We start from the raw sequence: 16,478 nt of genomic DNA, 5'->3' as shown, positions 1-16,478 counted from the left end.
AGGAAAAGACCTACAATAACAAACCCAAAACAATTAAGAAAATGGTAATAGGAACATACATTTCGATAATTACCTTAAATGAAAATGGATTAAATGCTCCAACCATAAGACACACACGGGCTGAATGGATACAAAAACAAGACCAATATATATGCTAACTACAGGAGACCCACTTAAGACCTAGGGACACATACGGACTGAAAGTGAGGGGATGGAAAAAATACTCCATGCAAATGGAAATCAAAAGAAACCTAGAGTAGCAATTTTCATATCAGACAAAATTGACTTTAAAATAAAGACTATTACAACAGACAAAAAAGTACATGACATAATGATCAAGGGATCAATCCAAGAAGATGATATAACAATTGTAAGTATTTATGCACCCAACATAGGAGCACCTCAATACACAAAGCAAATGCTAACAAGCATAAAAGGGGAAATGGACATTAACACAATAATAGTACGGGACATTAACACCCCACTTTCACCAATGGACAGATCATCCAAAATGAAAATAAATGAGGAAACACAAGCTTTAAATGATACATTAAACAAGATGGACTTAACTGATATTTATAGGACATGCCATCCAAAAACAACAGAATACACTTTCTCCTCAAGTGCTCATAGAACATTCTCCACGATAAATCACATCTTGGGTCACAAACCAAACTTTGGTATATATAAGAATACTGAAATCATATCAAGTATCTTTTCCGACCACAACACTATGAGACTAGATATCAATTACAGGAAAAAATTTGTAAAAAATACGAACACATGGAGGCTAAACAATACACTATGAAATAACGAAGAGATCACTGAAGAAATCAAAGAGGAGATCAAAAAATACCTAGAAACAAATGACAATGAAAACACAACAACCCAAAACCTATGGGATGCAGCAAAAACAGTTCTAAGAAGGAAGTTTATAGCAATAAAATCATACCTCAAGAAAGAAGAAACATCTCAAATAAACAACCTAACCTTACACCTAAATCAATTAGAGAAAGAAGAACAAGAAAACCCCAAAGTTAGCAGAAGGAAAGAAATCATAAAAATCAGATAAGAAGTAAATGAAAAAGAAATGAAGGAAACGATAGCAAATATCAATAAAACTAAAAGCTGGTTCTTTGAGAAGATAAACAAAATTGATAAAGCATTAGGCAGACTCATCAAGAAAAAAAAGGGAGAAGACAAATCAACAGAATTAGAAATGAAAACGGAGAAGTAACAACTGACACTACAGAGATACAAAGGATCATGAGAGATTACTATAAGCAAGTATATGCCAATAAAATGGACAACCTGGAAGAAATGGACAAATTCTTAGAAATGCACAACCTTCCGAGACTGAACCAGGAAGAAATAGAAAATATAAACAGACCAATCACAAGCACTGAAATTGAAACTGTGATTTAAAATCTTCCAACAAAGTAAAGCTCAGGACCAGATGGCTTCACAGGTGAATTCTATCAAACATTTAGAGAAGAGCTAACACCAATCCTTCTCAAACTCTTACAAAATAAAGCAGTGGGAGGAATATTCCCAAACTCATTCTGCATGGCCACCATCACCCTGATACCAAAACCAGACAAAGATGTCACAAAGAAAGAGAACTACAGGCCAATATCACTGATGAATATAGATGCAAAAATCCTCAACCAAATACTAGCAAACAGAATCCAGCAGCACATTAAAAGGATCATACACCATGATCAAGTGGGGTTTATCCCAAGAATGCAAGGATTCTTCAATATATGCAAATCAATCAATGTGACACACCATATTAACAAACTGAAGGTGAATAACCATATGATCATCTCAACAGAGACAGAAAAAGCTTTTGACAAAATTCAACACTCATTTATGATAAAAACCCTCCAGAAAGTAGGCATAGAGGGAACTTACCTAGACATAATAAAGGCCATATATGACAAACCCACAGCCAACCTCATTCTCAATGGTGAAAATGTGAAAACATTTCCTCTAAGATCAGGAAAAAGACAAGGATGTCCACTCGCGCCACTATTATTCAACATCGTTTTGGAAGTTCTAGCCACAGCAATCAGAGAAGGAAAAGAAATAAAAGGAAAACAAATTGGAAAAGAAGAAGTAAAGCTGTCACTGTTTGCAGATGACATTATACTATACATAGAGACTCCTAAAGATGCTACCAGAAAACTACTAGAGCTAATCAATGAATTTGGTAGAGTAGCAGGATACAAAATTAATGCACAGAAATCTCTTGCATTCCTATACACTGATATTGAAATATCTGAAAGAGAAATTAAGGAAACACTCCCATTTACCATTGCAACAAAAAGAATAAAATACCTAGGAATAAACCTACCTAAGGAGACCAAAGGCCTGTATGCAGAAAACTATAGGACACTGATGAAAGAAATTAAAGGTGATACAAACAGATGGAGAGATATACCACGTTCTTGGATTGGAAGAATCAATATTGTGAAAATGACTCTACTACTCAAAGCAATCTACAGATTCAATGCAATCCCTATCAAACTACCAATGGCATTTTTCACAGAACTACAACAAAAAATTTCACAATTTGTATGGAATACAGAAGACCCTGAATAGCCAAAGCCATCTTGAGAAAGAAAAACGGAGTTGGAGGAATCAGGCTCCCTGACTTCAGACTATACTACAAAGCTACAGTAATCAAGACAGTATTGTACTGGCACAAAAACAGAAATATAGATCAATGGAACAGGATAGAAAGCCCAGAGATAAACCCACACACATATGGTCACCTTATCTTTGACAAAGGAGGCAAGAATATACAATGGAGAAAAGATAACCTCTTCAATAAGTGGTGCTGGGAAAACTGGACAGCTACATGTAAAAGAATGAAATTAGAACACTCCCTAACACCATACACAAAAATAAACACAAAATGGATTAAAGACCTAAATGTAAGGCCAGACACTATAAAACTCTTAGAGGAAAACATAGGCAGAATATTCTATGACAAAGATCACAGCAAGATCCTTTTTGACCCACCTCATAGAGAAATGGAAATAAAAACAAAAATAAACAAATGGGACCTAATGAAATTTCAAAGCTTTTGCACAGCAAGGAAACCATAAACAAGACCAAAAGACAACCCTCAGAATGGGAGAAAATATTTACAAATGAAGCAACTGTCAAAGGATTAATCTCAAAAATTTACAAGCAGCTCATGCAGCTCAATATCAAAAGAACAAAAAACCCAATCCAAAAATGGGCTGAAGACCTAAATAGACATTTCTCCAAAGAAGATATACAGATTGCCAGCAAATACATGAAAGTATGTTCAACATCACTAATCATTAGAGAAATACAAATCAAAACTACAATGAGGTATCACCTCACCCCAGTCAGAATGGCCATCGTCCAGAAATCTACAAACAATAAATGCTGGAGAGGGTGTGGAGAAAAGGGAACACTCTTGCACTGTTCGTGGGAATGTAAATTGATACAGCCACTATGGAGAACAGTATGGAGATTTGTTAAAAAACTAAAAATAGAACTACCATATGACCCAGCAATCCCACTACTGGGCATATACCCTGACAGAACTGTAATTCAAAAAGAGTCATGTACCACAATGTGTATTGCAGCTCTATTTACAATAGCCAGGACATGGAAGCAAGCCTAGTGTCCATCGTCAGGTGAATTGATAAAGAAGATGTGGCACATATATACAGTGGAATATTATTCAGCCATAAAAAGAAATGAAATTGAGTTATTTGTAGTGAGGTGGATGGACACAGAATCTGTCATACAAAGCAAAGTAAGTCAGAAATAGGAAAAGAAATACCGTATGCTAACACATATATATATGAATCTTAAAAAAAAAAGAAATGGTTCTGAAGAACCTAGGGGCAGGACAGGAATAACTATACAGATGTAGAGAATGGACTTGAGGACACAGGGAGGGGGAAGGGTAAGCTGGGATGAAGTGAGAGAGTGTCATGCACATATATACACTACCAAATGTAAAATAGCTAGCTAGTGGGAAGCAGCCACATAGAACAGGGAGATCAGCCTGGTACTTTGTTACCACCTAGAGGGATGGGGTAGGGAGGGTGGGAGGGAGACGCAAGAGGGAGGAGATGTGGGGATGTATGTATATGTATAGCTGATTCACTTTGTTATAAAGCAGAAGCTAACGCACCATTGTAAAGCAATTATACTCCAATAAAGATGTATAAAAACATTTTTTTCAGGTACTTACTAGAGAAAGAAAAATAATGCACTTGTGAGAACTGTTCATTCTTTGCTTCAACCTAGTTTCATATAATACAGGCTTGTCTTGAACAATCTCACATTTTGCAGAATTGAGCACTAAAAGTAACAAGACTTGTGGAAAAACAGAACTGGGTCTATATTGGAACTTTGTGACCAGAGCACTAACATAAACAGTAATACCCCTAATAAAGGTTCCTAGTAAAGTTAAATCTCTACTAGCATCACTGTCAGAAAACTCTTTTCAATGTTTTACCTGTGCTTCCTTCTTCCAGATATAGATCCTAGAAGGCATACACTTTTGATAAAGACTTTTCATCAGAATTCTTTTTTTACTACATTATTTTAATTCATGGTGAAATGTCTCCACATCTGTATTTCCCCAGACAGCTGAACATAGTGGAAAGCCTAGCAATTCTTGAAGCAAATAAACAGCCACTTTTTGCTCTAAAGGAAGGCACTTTGGAGATTTTCTGCCTTTTTTTTTTTAAGCTCTTTATGTATTGCATAAAAAGTGGTCTTTTTAATTTTGAGAAGCTTGCCACTGATTGCTTCAAAACAGTAACAGGCTGGACATAATTGTGCATGAACCAAGATGACCTCCACATCATCCTTATAGTATGTTTTAATTTACCAGTAGTGCATGAGGTGAATCAAATCAAAGAAAGACTGCAGAAGAACTAACTATAGTATCAGCTGTTACAAACCCTGGGGATCTTATTTCTTCAGGTGCTTTTCAACAGTCAACAGAACAGAGACCCCCTCAAGGACCCAAAATACAGCAGGGGTTCATGGGCTAATGGCACTCACTCACTCCTCCAAAGAAACAGAATGTACTTTAAAAGTCTTTGAGGTGAGTAGAGGACATTTTAAATTTTTATTTATTTAAAATTTACACACCACTTATTTCCAAAAAGGACTTTCGGTAACTGCCAGAGAGGAAGGGACACATGCCAAAGAGAATTTCATGCTCTTTTTGTTTGTCATAACATATAATTCAGACATAATGTCTACCTAGTTTTAGTGGCTCCAAATGGATTGAGAGCTTAGTGATTAAGAACACAAATTTTGGACCCAAGCAAATCTAGGTTTGAATCTTGGCATGTCACTCACTAGCTGTGTGACATTAAATTAGTTCCCTTCTCCAAGCCGTGATTCCTTTCTCTGTGAAATGAGGCTAATAACACCTGACACATTTTCGTGAGAGCTGGGTAAGATAGCATATGTAAAGCAACACAACAAATGATAACTAAAAACCTTTTTTAAAAATTATTATTTTTTTTTGTCTTTTGTCAAGAGTAGAGGCCCGCGTACCGCAAAAAAAAAAAAAGATTAGATCTTTTTCACTGCAATCGTATATCTAAGCATTATCTATCTACATTTTATATGGTTTCAAAATTGTTAATTTACAGAAGAAATGTATTTATTTATTTTTGCGGTACGCAGGCCTCTCACTGTTGTGGCCTCTCCCGTTGTGGAGCACAGGCTCTGGACACGCAGGCTCAGCGGCCATGGCTCACGGGCCCAGCCGCTCCACGGCATGTGGGATCTTCCCGGACCGGGGCACGAACCCGCGTCCCCTGCATCGGCAGGCGGACTCTCAACCACTGCGCCACCAGGAAAGCCCAGAAAAAATTTATTTTTAAGTTTCTATAGGCCCTATTTATTTTTGAAGTGCTAGCCCAAACTTATAATATACCCTGGCATCCTTTAGTAGTACTGAAGGTCATTGAAATCACATCACAGTTATTGTGAATCCAGACAAGTAAAAGTGAAATGTCACAAAAAGTAATGCAGGGAACTCACTTTGTTTAGTCAACAAAAGTGATTGGACCTGGTTATCTTTCCTGCCTCTTTCATTAGCCCAGGAGACAGTTGGAGGTTATAACTTAAGCTGTTTCTAAAACAAGATAAAAGAAAGAACCTCTTTCTGAGTATTAATATTTTAAAAACCAGTTGATAAACTTAGCTTTCTAAGTGCATGTTTGAGAAAAATAAAAGGAACATGGATGTTGGTCGAATTTTTTTTTTTTTTTTTTTTTTTTTACTCTTCATTAGTTTCAAACTGAAGCTTTTAGTAATGATCCTGGTTTGTCTGTGAGTCAGGAAAACACATCATAACCTGAAAAAATATATATGCTCCATACTGGCCCGGTGCTATATGGTACCTCTTCAAATTGCTACCTGTCCTTCAGACTCTTGCTACTTAAATTGTCATCCCCAGACCAGCAGCAAGAATCACCTGGAGCTTGTTAGAAAGGCAAGATCTAGGATCCTACTCAGACATAGTGAATCAGAATCTGCATTTTAACAAGATCCTGGGCTGATTCCAATGCATTTAAAATTTGAGAAGGCCTGCTTTATGTGTGTGTCTAACTTCAGTGCCTTTTCCTTACCTTTATTCTCCTCCAAACAACATCCCAGAGTCCCCTACTAACACCTTGGCAATGTTTAATACAATTTCTACTATAGTCCAATATATGTATTTCCCCCAAAATGCATGATTTTCAAAATCATACTAAAGTAACAGGGTTGGTAGGAAAAATAGTGTTGGGAGATCATTCAAATTTTAATCTACATGGTAACCAGAGGCTCTAACCAAAATCATAATTGATACTTCCAGAGATAACTTGGACAGCTAGGCAGGCACTGAGCATGTTTGGAGGCTGCTTCAAGGACATTAAAAATTCACACAAAACAATGAAGTAGAAATGCTGGCTTACAGGTTCAGAGACAATGCAAATGGAAGTGGTGCTCTGGACAGGAGGATGAACAAACTACCCAAAGGGGAAAGCTGGTTAAAGTATGGGTTCAGCTTTCTGGAGTGGAATCCCCAGTGTAAGAGCTCATTTTCCATTGTCTTAAAATATAGCCAAAAGGACTCCTATCTGTGTAATATCCAAGCTAATGGATTTTTCTTTTCCTGCAGAAGTTTCTAATTATTGCTACACCCGCTCTTTGCCTAGAATTGGTCACATATGAACCAACCTAACTTCACTTTTATGTTGACATAATTCCCATGTTTATAAATGACATCAAGATCATAGTCATCCTACAAACAGGTATTCTGACACTATTATAGTCTTTCCTATAAGAGGAAAAACAAAATATCCCCCTGAACTAGTTCTCACTAAGGTGTTAAGGACTCATTCTAGGTGTATGTGAAAAGACCAATATACAATATTCAGAAACAAATTTTAGTGACGAAATTTCAGATATTTTAAAGAAGATGTATTTTAAAAGTGGTTCTTCTCAAAATCCTTTAAGCTACACAACACAAGCAAACACTTATACCCTGCTGTTGCCTTTCTTCCTTCCCTCCTTTATTCTTTTCTCCCTACTTTCCTTCAACTGTCATCTATGGAACATCACTACGTGCATGGCATTGTGTGGATGCTATAGATAAAAGACCTAATGGGAAGACCATTTTTAAGAAAAGTATTTAGTGACCAAGGAGAAAAACCACAAAAATTGATCAAAAGGATTATTTTTTATGAAATTAAAATCTGTTCAGAGACATTAGAGGGAAACAAGTTATTTATCCTGAATAGATTACCAAGGGGTCACCTCATGAGCAACTACAAGTATTAGAAATACTATTTGATCAAGTAGGTTGTCCAGCAATTCTCAGGGATTCTGCAAAGAGAATAAAAAAGTGACTTAAAAACTGAGAAAAGGGGATTTGATTAGGTGTTTAAAGGACTATCCTAAAATGAGAGATAAAAAATGTTGTAATGGGCATAATGCTTGAAGTGTGGAAAGGTCAAAGCTGGCAAACTTAGGAGGGTTATTACCCAACAGATAATTTCATCCCATTTCTCCCAAATACATTTGATCTTGCTCTTCCAGGGCATTTGACAATAACTCACTCACGTGAAGGTGGGCAGTTGTCATTTAGGCCACACAAAAATTATACAACAGTTTGGTCCACATGGGAATTCTGTCCTGATAAAGTAGAGGACAGCAATGCAATTCATTAGCACCTTAGTCCCTTGGGTGGTAGAACCTCCCCTTGTGTGTGACAGCATCACTATTATCTTTATCATCACTGTCACCACCCCGTCCATAGCAAATATTTATTTTGGAATTCACTATGTGCCTGACATTCATTGCACTTAAGAGTTTAATTTGCATTCTCTGATCTAATCGTCACAAAGACTATCTCGTGCCAATGCCCACGTGGATTGGGAGGACACTGTGCAAGTGAGATTATAATACCTCAAGTCTCACTAAAATCGGTTAGCTGAAATCCTGCTACCTTTAGGCATTCCAAATCCTGGCCTTTCGACAAAGTTTCAGTTATGCAAGATGAAAAAGTCTGGAGATCTAATATACAGCAATGTGACTATAGTTAACAATACAGTACTGTATCATTGAAATTTGCTAAGAGGGTAGATCTTAAGTGTTCTTATCACCACAAAAGAAGAAGGAAGAGAGGGAGGGAGGGAGGGAGGGAGGGAAGGGAGAAAGAAGGAAGAAATTGGAACCTATGTTGGGTGATGGATATGTTAATTAGCTTAATTGTGGTTATTTTACAATATATATGTAAATCAAAGCATCAAATTGTAAAACTCAAATATACATTTTTTATTTTGTCAATTATATCTCACTAAAGCTGGGAGTGGGAAGGGGAAAGAAAGTAATTCCTGTTAGCCACAGGCTTTATAAGGATGAATATCAATCCCTGACCTGAATTTCTCTCCTCCCGCCTTATAGTTAAGACTTTCTCTAAAGGGATTGGCAATGTGATTTCCTAAAAGATTTACAGGTAGAGAAATTTCAGAATCTCTTTTGGTTTTCAATTCTATTCCTCCCTCTAGAGAAGTGGGAAGTTGTCCTAGCTATTTTGCCTCTCAAATTTGATTCATTTAATAAATCTACTCTACAAAAACAAACAAACAAAAAAACCCAATTCTGGACTTCTGTTAATCATTTTAGGTATTTTAAAACCAACCTTATGTAGGTAGATTTAAGGATACTTTTACCTTAATTTTGAATATATCATAGATATGTATCAAATTTACAAACTTTTATTGCTGACAGAATAGTTTTGCATCTTTATGGGTGAACAGAAGGCTTTCCCTTAAGGCGCAAAACTTGGTTACCCTGCTAAAATAGTGGAAAATACATTATTTTAACTGTTCTAGAGTCACAGGACACAAGATATGCATATTCCTGCTAGAATCCCAAATTCAGGTTGCAGCTTCTCCATCATATGTCTTGTCTCTTTCACATCAAACAACTGCTTCTCCTCCTTCAGCGTGAGTTCACATATGGGGCCCTAGGCAATCTAGCACTTCTATTACCTGGGCTATAAATGCCCTTTACATAATTCCAAAGCATTATACGTTTTCTAGATTGCCACTTCAATCTCTTCTGCCAAAATTGGGAAAATGTAGAAAGTGTATAGCTAACTATCATACACATACACACAAACACATTTGCGTTCTTCATTTATGTGTGTGTGTGTATGTACACACAAAGTATATGTGTTTGTCTATGTGTGTTTGTGTTGTGTGTTTTATACGCATGTATATAAAACAGTGAGGGAGAGAATGAGACTAAGAAAAAATGAGAATAAGAGAAAGCAATTTCTAAATTCTGTATCCAATATATTATTTAACTCTAACCCATATAATGTTCAATAGCTTTGCATTATATTTACACATGATTTTAATATCTTAACTACCAAGATGAATATCTTTCTAGTTTCACTATCGATCCCTTTCTTTGCCCCAACAAAAATTAACTATCTTTAAGTGTTACCCATAATTACACTAGTCATTTTTATTCAGTGGAAGTTCTAATATATCAATGTGTTACACATTGCATTTTTGTATTTCATGAACAATGTTTTTTAGTTTTAATTTTTTTTCCAGCTTATATGCTGCTTGAATATTTTAATTAAGTCTTGCCAATGATTTTTTTCACTTATTAAGAATACAGAGATGAAAGAGATTAGGTAGATTCACAGACTTTCTAAAAGTATGCCTTAATTATAGAATAGGTATCAGTATCATGCTTTCTCTTACGAAAGAGGGTACATATCCTATGCAAATGCTCCTATAAAACATTAAAACACAAACATTATGGGCTTCCCCGGTGGCGCAGTGGTTGAGAGTCCGCCTGCCAATGCAGGGGACACGGGTTCATGCCCCGGTCTGGGAAGATCCCACATGCCGTGGAGCAGCTAGGCCCGTGAGCCATGGCCGGTGAGCCTGAGCATCCGGAGCCTGTGCTCCACAACGAGAGAGGCCACAACAGTGAGAGGCCCACGTACCGCAAAAAAAAAAAAACAAAAAAAAACACAAACATTAAAGCAAAAAAAATGAGCTTCGTAAGTTATACATTTTATTTTCTGTAATTTTTATAGCACACTTAATCTAGCAAATAATTCTTAAATAATGTTTGACTTCCTATTGGAGGTCATCGAGAGGATGTGACTGTTGGTTTGACCCGGATGTGAGCTGGACCTCGGCAATTGGAAGCTCCTCAGCCCCTCCTCTGTTTTTGGAATGTATGTTCTGCTTGCCTACTGCTCCCAGGGGCTGCCCCCAGGATACAGCCTTGAGCTAGTGATGTGGTGATAAAACTCTCTGGACTGGGTATGTGACTGAACCTGGTTAAGGCCTCAACATGAACTTTTAAGACTGTCGTGGGCTGGCGTGGAGATCTACTTGTCTTGCAGCCTCATAAGTTCCCTTGCTTGTTAAACCTGCCAGCCACCAATCTGGAGTGGTCTGTCTCCCTCTTTGGTCTCTCCCTGCCCTCTGTGTCCAGGGGCCATTTTCAGATCATACCTGGAAGCTCCTGAGGAGGTTGTAAAGTAACACTTTCAAAAAACCCAACGTTTTCAGTAAGCCCCCAAATTATTGTTTTACAAATGTATTTAATTTAATCAACTTGGAAAATTTTCCAAAGGAATAAAATTCACCAATTTTGAGAAATAACCAGGACAAAATGTAGTTATATTTTCTCTAATCATTTGTAAATAAAGTATCAGGACAAGCTGGGTCTTAATCTAACCATTTTTAATATGTTAGAGTTTTGATATAGGATAAAATGATTTACTTCCTTTTAATTTTTTTTCAAAGAAACATAGTTAAACAATAGGAAGAATTTAAGAGGTCAATTAATCCAACTTTCATCTAATGCTTAATGAATAACCTCTATAGCATCCCTTCAAGCAACAGATTCTGCTTGAAAATATTCAGTGAAAGAAAAATCACTTCTCTCTTGGACCTCTTGAGTTTATAATTTTTGTAAGTTTTTTTTTAAGAGTAGCATTCAAATTCTATGAAGACTACTTCAAGAACCCAGAGCTTTCTCATAAATAGTGAGAGACAAAAATATTTAAGTTATAAAGCTTAAGCTTGAATTGAAATGTTTTCTAGCCATCTAAGTTAGAAAGACATTGAATTTGATGGAGAGAGCTTGGTCTGGCTTGGTGATGAGTACCTAAACTCTGTATGTTACAGTTCTTTCATCTCTCAAATAGCCTTACTGTCATTTGGGGTTTATACAGACCAGACAAAAACTTTCTCATATTCTTTCTTATATATTTAATCTCTATTTCCTTCAAAGCAGTGATCTGTACAACACGCAAACATCTTTCCTTCTATTCTCTAGTTCCAAAGCCTCAGTTCCTCAAATGCCATTTCAGCAAGAGACCACGTTTGTCTTTCCTTAGGTTCTCCTCCTTTCTCAGGCCCCTAGCCATAATGTTGTGATTATTCTGGGCACAAGGACTCTTCCTTCTGTCCTCTTAACTCTTTCCATGACTTACTCCTTCCATAGGATAAATGATTGTCACATAGGATAAATGATCAGTGACATCAAATGGAAAGTCTTCTTTGTCCTCCTTCAGGTCTGGTCTTTTCCTGAGCTGTGTCTCCTAACTCTGATGAAGAGATATGTTTTCAGAAAGATTTATCCTGCCTTTCTTTAGAGTCTTTAGGCAAATACTTATGACTTCCTTTATTTCTATGTTTTCTGTTTAAACTCCCCCAAAGAAAGAACCAGCTTGGTTCAAACAGTGAGCAATCAGGAAAGCATGCCCTAATGAGGGAGATTCCTCATGTTACTACCTCATATGCCAGCCTCAATACTGACCACTCTCGGCTCAGGGGTCCAGCCCTGGTCATAGCACCTGTAGCCCTCATGGTGAAGTTCATGTCATGGATCACATGATGTGTATCCTGTATCACATGCTCTGACATATATGAACTTAATGAACTGACTTAATGAACCCCTCAGAATAAGGGAGAAGCCATGTAACTGGCCAGTGGTTTTTGTGGCTTACTGAATATAAACATAACCACCAATAAAACAAGACAAGGAACTATCAGGCAACTTGTACATGAATTGTTATATGTCGTAAGAGTTTAGAGCAATAAGAATATATTGCTTATTAATCAATAAGCAATATATTCAGTCAAAAAATATTCTTAGGTGGAAAAAATGACAACACAGGAAAGAGCAGTAGGGTGCAGGCAAAGGCATGAAAGCAGGAATGAGCAAGGCAAGTGTGGGTGGCTGGAGGGGTTTGGCTGGATTGATTAGTTACTATAAGGGACTGCTAGGGCAATAGGCATTCAGCTAATGGCTCTTATTCAAGCTTTAGGCCTCAACTAAAATGTACATCCTCACTCAGAATGGCCTTCTATGACTACCCATTCTAAAGGAGACTCATATGTTTTCCTGTCTTATAACATTCAGTTTTTTTCCTTGATAGCATTTATCAAATATTGAAAACTATTAATTTATTTTTTGTACTTATTTGTTTGGCATAGTGGTTAAGTATGTTGCTCTGGAGTGTGGTTGCCTGGATTTGAATACTGATTCTGCCACTCACAAGCTTTGTGACCTTGGGCAACCTTCTCTGTATCTTAGTTTCCTCATCCATATAGTGGAAATAAAAAGACTATTCCCCACTGGGTCATTTTGAAAGCAAAAAAGTGATATACACTTTAAAAATATTTTATATGTTTATACATTTTTAAATATTCTTTTAAAATATAAACCCAACATCTAATATATTGCTTGGCACATAGTACACACTCAAAATTTGAATGTGCTCAAGCTGGGAATTGCTTATAAGAACTACTGGGACCTGGATAAACAAAACTGACAGAACTTTAGCTAAATGAACTCAAAAAAAAACAGAGAGAACACTCAAATCACTAAAATCAGAAATGAAAGTGGAGACATTACTACCAATTATACAGAAAGAAAAAGGATTTTAAGCAAGTACTGTGAAGAATTTTATGCCAGCAAATTGGATAACTTACACTAAACAAATTCCTAGAAACAGAATCTATTTAGACTGAATCACAAAGAAATAGAATGTCTGAATAGATCTACAACTAATAAGGAGATTGAATCAGTTATCATACATTTCCCAACAAAGAAAAGCCCTGGACCTGATGGTTTCATTGGTGAATTCTACCAAAAATTTAAAGCAGAATTAATACCAGTACTTCTCATACTTTTCCAAAAAATTGAAGAGGAAGAAATAGTTTTTAACTCGTTCTTTGAGGCCAGCATTACCCTAATACCAAAACCAGACAAAGATACTAGTAGAAAAGAAAATTATAGACCAATATTCCTTTTGAAATTTTATATAAAAATCCTCAACAAAGTACTAGCAAACTGAAATCAGCAGCATATTAAAAGAATGATACACCAAGTGGGATTTATTCCTGGAATGAAAGGATGATTCAATTTACAAAACTCAATCAATGCAATACACCATATTAACAGAATGAAGGGAAAAAACCACAAGATCATCTCAACTGATACAAAGAATTTGACAAAATTCAACATCCTTTCATGATTAAAAAAAAAAAACCCAACAAATTAGGAATAGAAAGAAATGACCACATCATAATAAAAACCACATATGAAAACCATGCAACAATCATCATATTCAATGATGAAAGACTGATAGCTTTTGCCTTAAGATTAGGAATAAGGCAAGGATGCTCACTTTTGTCATTTCTATTCAACAAAGTTCTGGAAGTTCCAGCCAGAGAGACAAGAAAAAAAAGTCATTCAAATCAGAAAGGAAGAAATAAAATTACCTGTATTCACAGATGACATTATCATAAATGTAGAAAACTCTAAATATTCAGCAGAAAAAATGTTAAAACTAATAAATGAATTCATCGAAGTAGAAGGATACAAATACAACACACAGAAACCAGCTGCATTTCTATATACTAACAATGAAAAATTGAAAAGGAAATTCCATTGACAATGGCCTCGAAAAGAATTAAATATTTAGAAATTAACCAAGTAAGACTTTTACAATGAAAATTACAAAACACTGCTGAAAGTAATTAAAGAAGACATAAATAAATGGAAAGAAATTCCATGTTCATGGATAGGAAGATTTAATATTAATACTTCCCAAAGTGATGTCAATACTACGCAAAGTAATCTACAGATTCAATGCAATCCCTATCAAAATTCCCATAACATTTTGTGCAGAAAAACTCATCCTAAAATTCATATGTAATCTCAAGGGACCAAGACCATTCTATGGGGAAAGGAAAGCCTTTTCAATAAATGGTGCTGGGAAAAGTCGATATCCACATACAAAAGAATGAGTTAGACCCTTACTTAACACCATATACAAAAATTAACTTAAAATGGATCAAAGACTTAAATGTAAGAGTTAAAATGATAAAACTCTTTGAAGAAAACATAAGACAAAATCTTTGCAACATTGGATTTGGCAGTGATTTATTGGATATGACACTAAAGAGATAGGCAACAGAAGAAAAAATAGATAAATTGGACAACAAAAATGTTAAAATTTTGTGCATCAAATGGCACTATCAACAGAGTGCCAGGCAACCTGCAGAATGGAAGAAAATATTTGCAAATCATATACATGGTAAGGGATTAATATCCCTTATCATATATAGAGAGAACTCCTAAAGCTCAATAACAAAAAAAACCACCCAATTCAAAAATGGATAAAAAACTTGAAGAAACATTTCTCCAGCGAAGATATACAAATGTCCAATAAACACATGAAAAGATGCTCAACATCACTACTCATTAGAGAAATGAAATATCAAAGCTGCAATGAAATACCATCTCAAACCCATTAGGATGGCTACTATATACTATATGAACAAACAGAAAATAACACATGTGGGCAAGGATGTGGTGAAATTAGAAACCCTGTGCACTGTTGGTGGAAATGTAAAATAGTATAGCCACGGTGGAAAAATAACATGATTGTTCCTCAATGATTAAAAATAGAAATACAGCTTTTCAGATCCGCCATCTGCAGTGGCAGCGCCACCAATATGCAGACTTTCGTGAAGACCCTGATGGGGAAGACCGTCACTCTCGAGGTCGAACCCCCGGATACAACAGAAAATGTAAAGACCAAGCCCCAGGACAAGGAAGGAATTCCTCCTGACCAGCAAAGGCTGATCTTTGCTGGCAAGCAACTGGAAGATGGATGTACTTTGTCTGACTACAACATTCAAAAGGAGTCCACTCTTCATCTTGTGTTGAGACTTCATGGTGGCGCTAAGAAAAGGAAGAAGTCTTACACCACTCCCAAGAAGAACAAGCATAAGAGAAAGAAGGTTAAACTGGCTGTCCTGAAATACTATAAGGTGGATGATAATGGCAAAATCAGTCACCTTTGTCGGGAGTGCCCTTCAGATGAATGTGGTGCTGGAGTTTTTATGGCCAGCCACTTTGACAGACATTATTGTGGCAAATGTTGTCTGACCTATTGTTTCAACAAACCAGAAGACAATTGATTGTATATTGGTTAATAAAAGACATGAACTAATGAACTAAAAAAAAAAAAAAAAAGAAAGACAATATATTAGCAATCCCACTTCTGGGTATATGCCCAAAAGAACTAAAATCTGGGTCTCAGAGATATTTGTATACCCATGTTCATAGCAGCAATATTCATAATAGCCAAAATGTGGAAGCAAACCAAGTGTTCACCTACAGATGATGGGTAAGTGAAATATGGTGTATATATATATGCAAAAAGACAAAGTATTTTTTGATTCCATTATTATGAGGCGCTTAGAGTGATTAAAATCATAGTGACAGAAAGTAGAATGGTGGTTTCCAGGGGCTGGATGGAGAGGGCAATGGGGAGTTATTATTTACTAGGCATAGAGTTTCAGTTTTTCAGGATAAAATGTGTTCTGAAGATGCATAGTGGTGACGGTAGCACA

General features: G+C 36.2%; 1 protein-coding gene across 1 annotated transcript; it reads left to right on the top strand.

The window, feature by feature from the left end:
• Positions 1 to 15,575: 15,575 nt before the first annotated feature.
• On the top strand, positions 15,576 to 16,107 carry LOC308622649 (ubiquitin-ribosomal protein eS31 fusion protein-like; the record flags this gene model as incomplete). The annotated part of the gene is made up of 1 exon (XM_081244216.1): positions 15,576 to 16,107. One exon carries the CDS (start codon positions 15,576 to 15,578, stop codon positions 16,041 to 16,043), a length of 468 nt encoding a protein of 155 aa, XP_081100342.1. The 3' UTR covers positions 16,044 to 16,107.
• Positions 16,108 to 16,478: the final 371 nt, after the last annotated feature.

The sequence above is a fragment of the Mesoplodon bidens genome (assembly GCF_964165515.1).
Source record: "Mesoplodon bidens genome assembly, chromosome: 9".
Taxonomy (NCBI): domain Eukaryota; kingdom Metazoa; phylum Chordata; class Mammalia; order Artiodactyla; family Ziphiidae; genus Mesoplodon; species Mesoplodon bidens.
The sequence above is the reverse complement of the archived record's forward strand: the minus strand, read 5'-3'. Positions and strand labels throughout refer to the sequence as shown.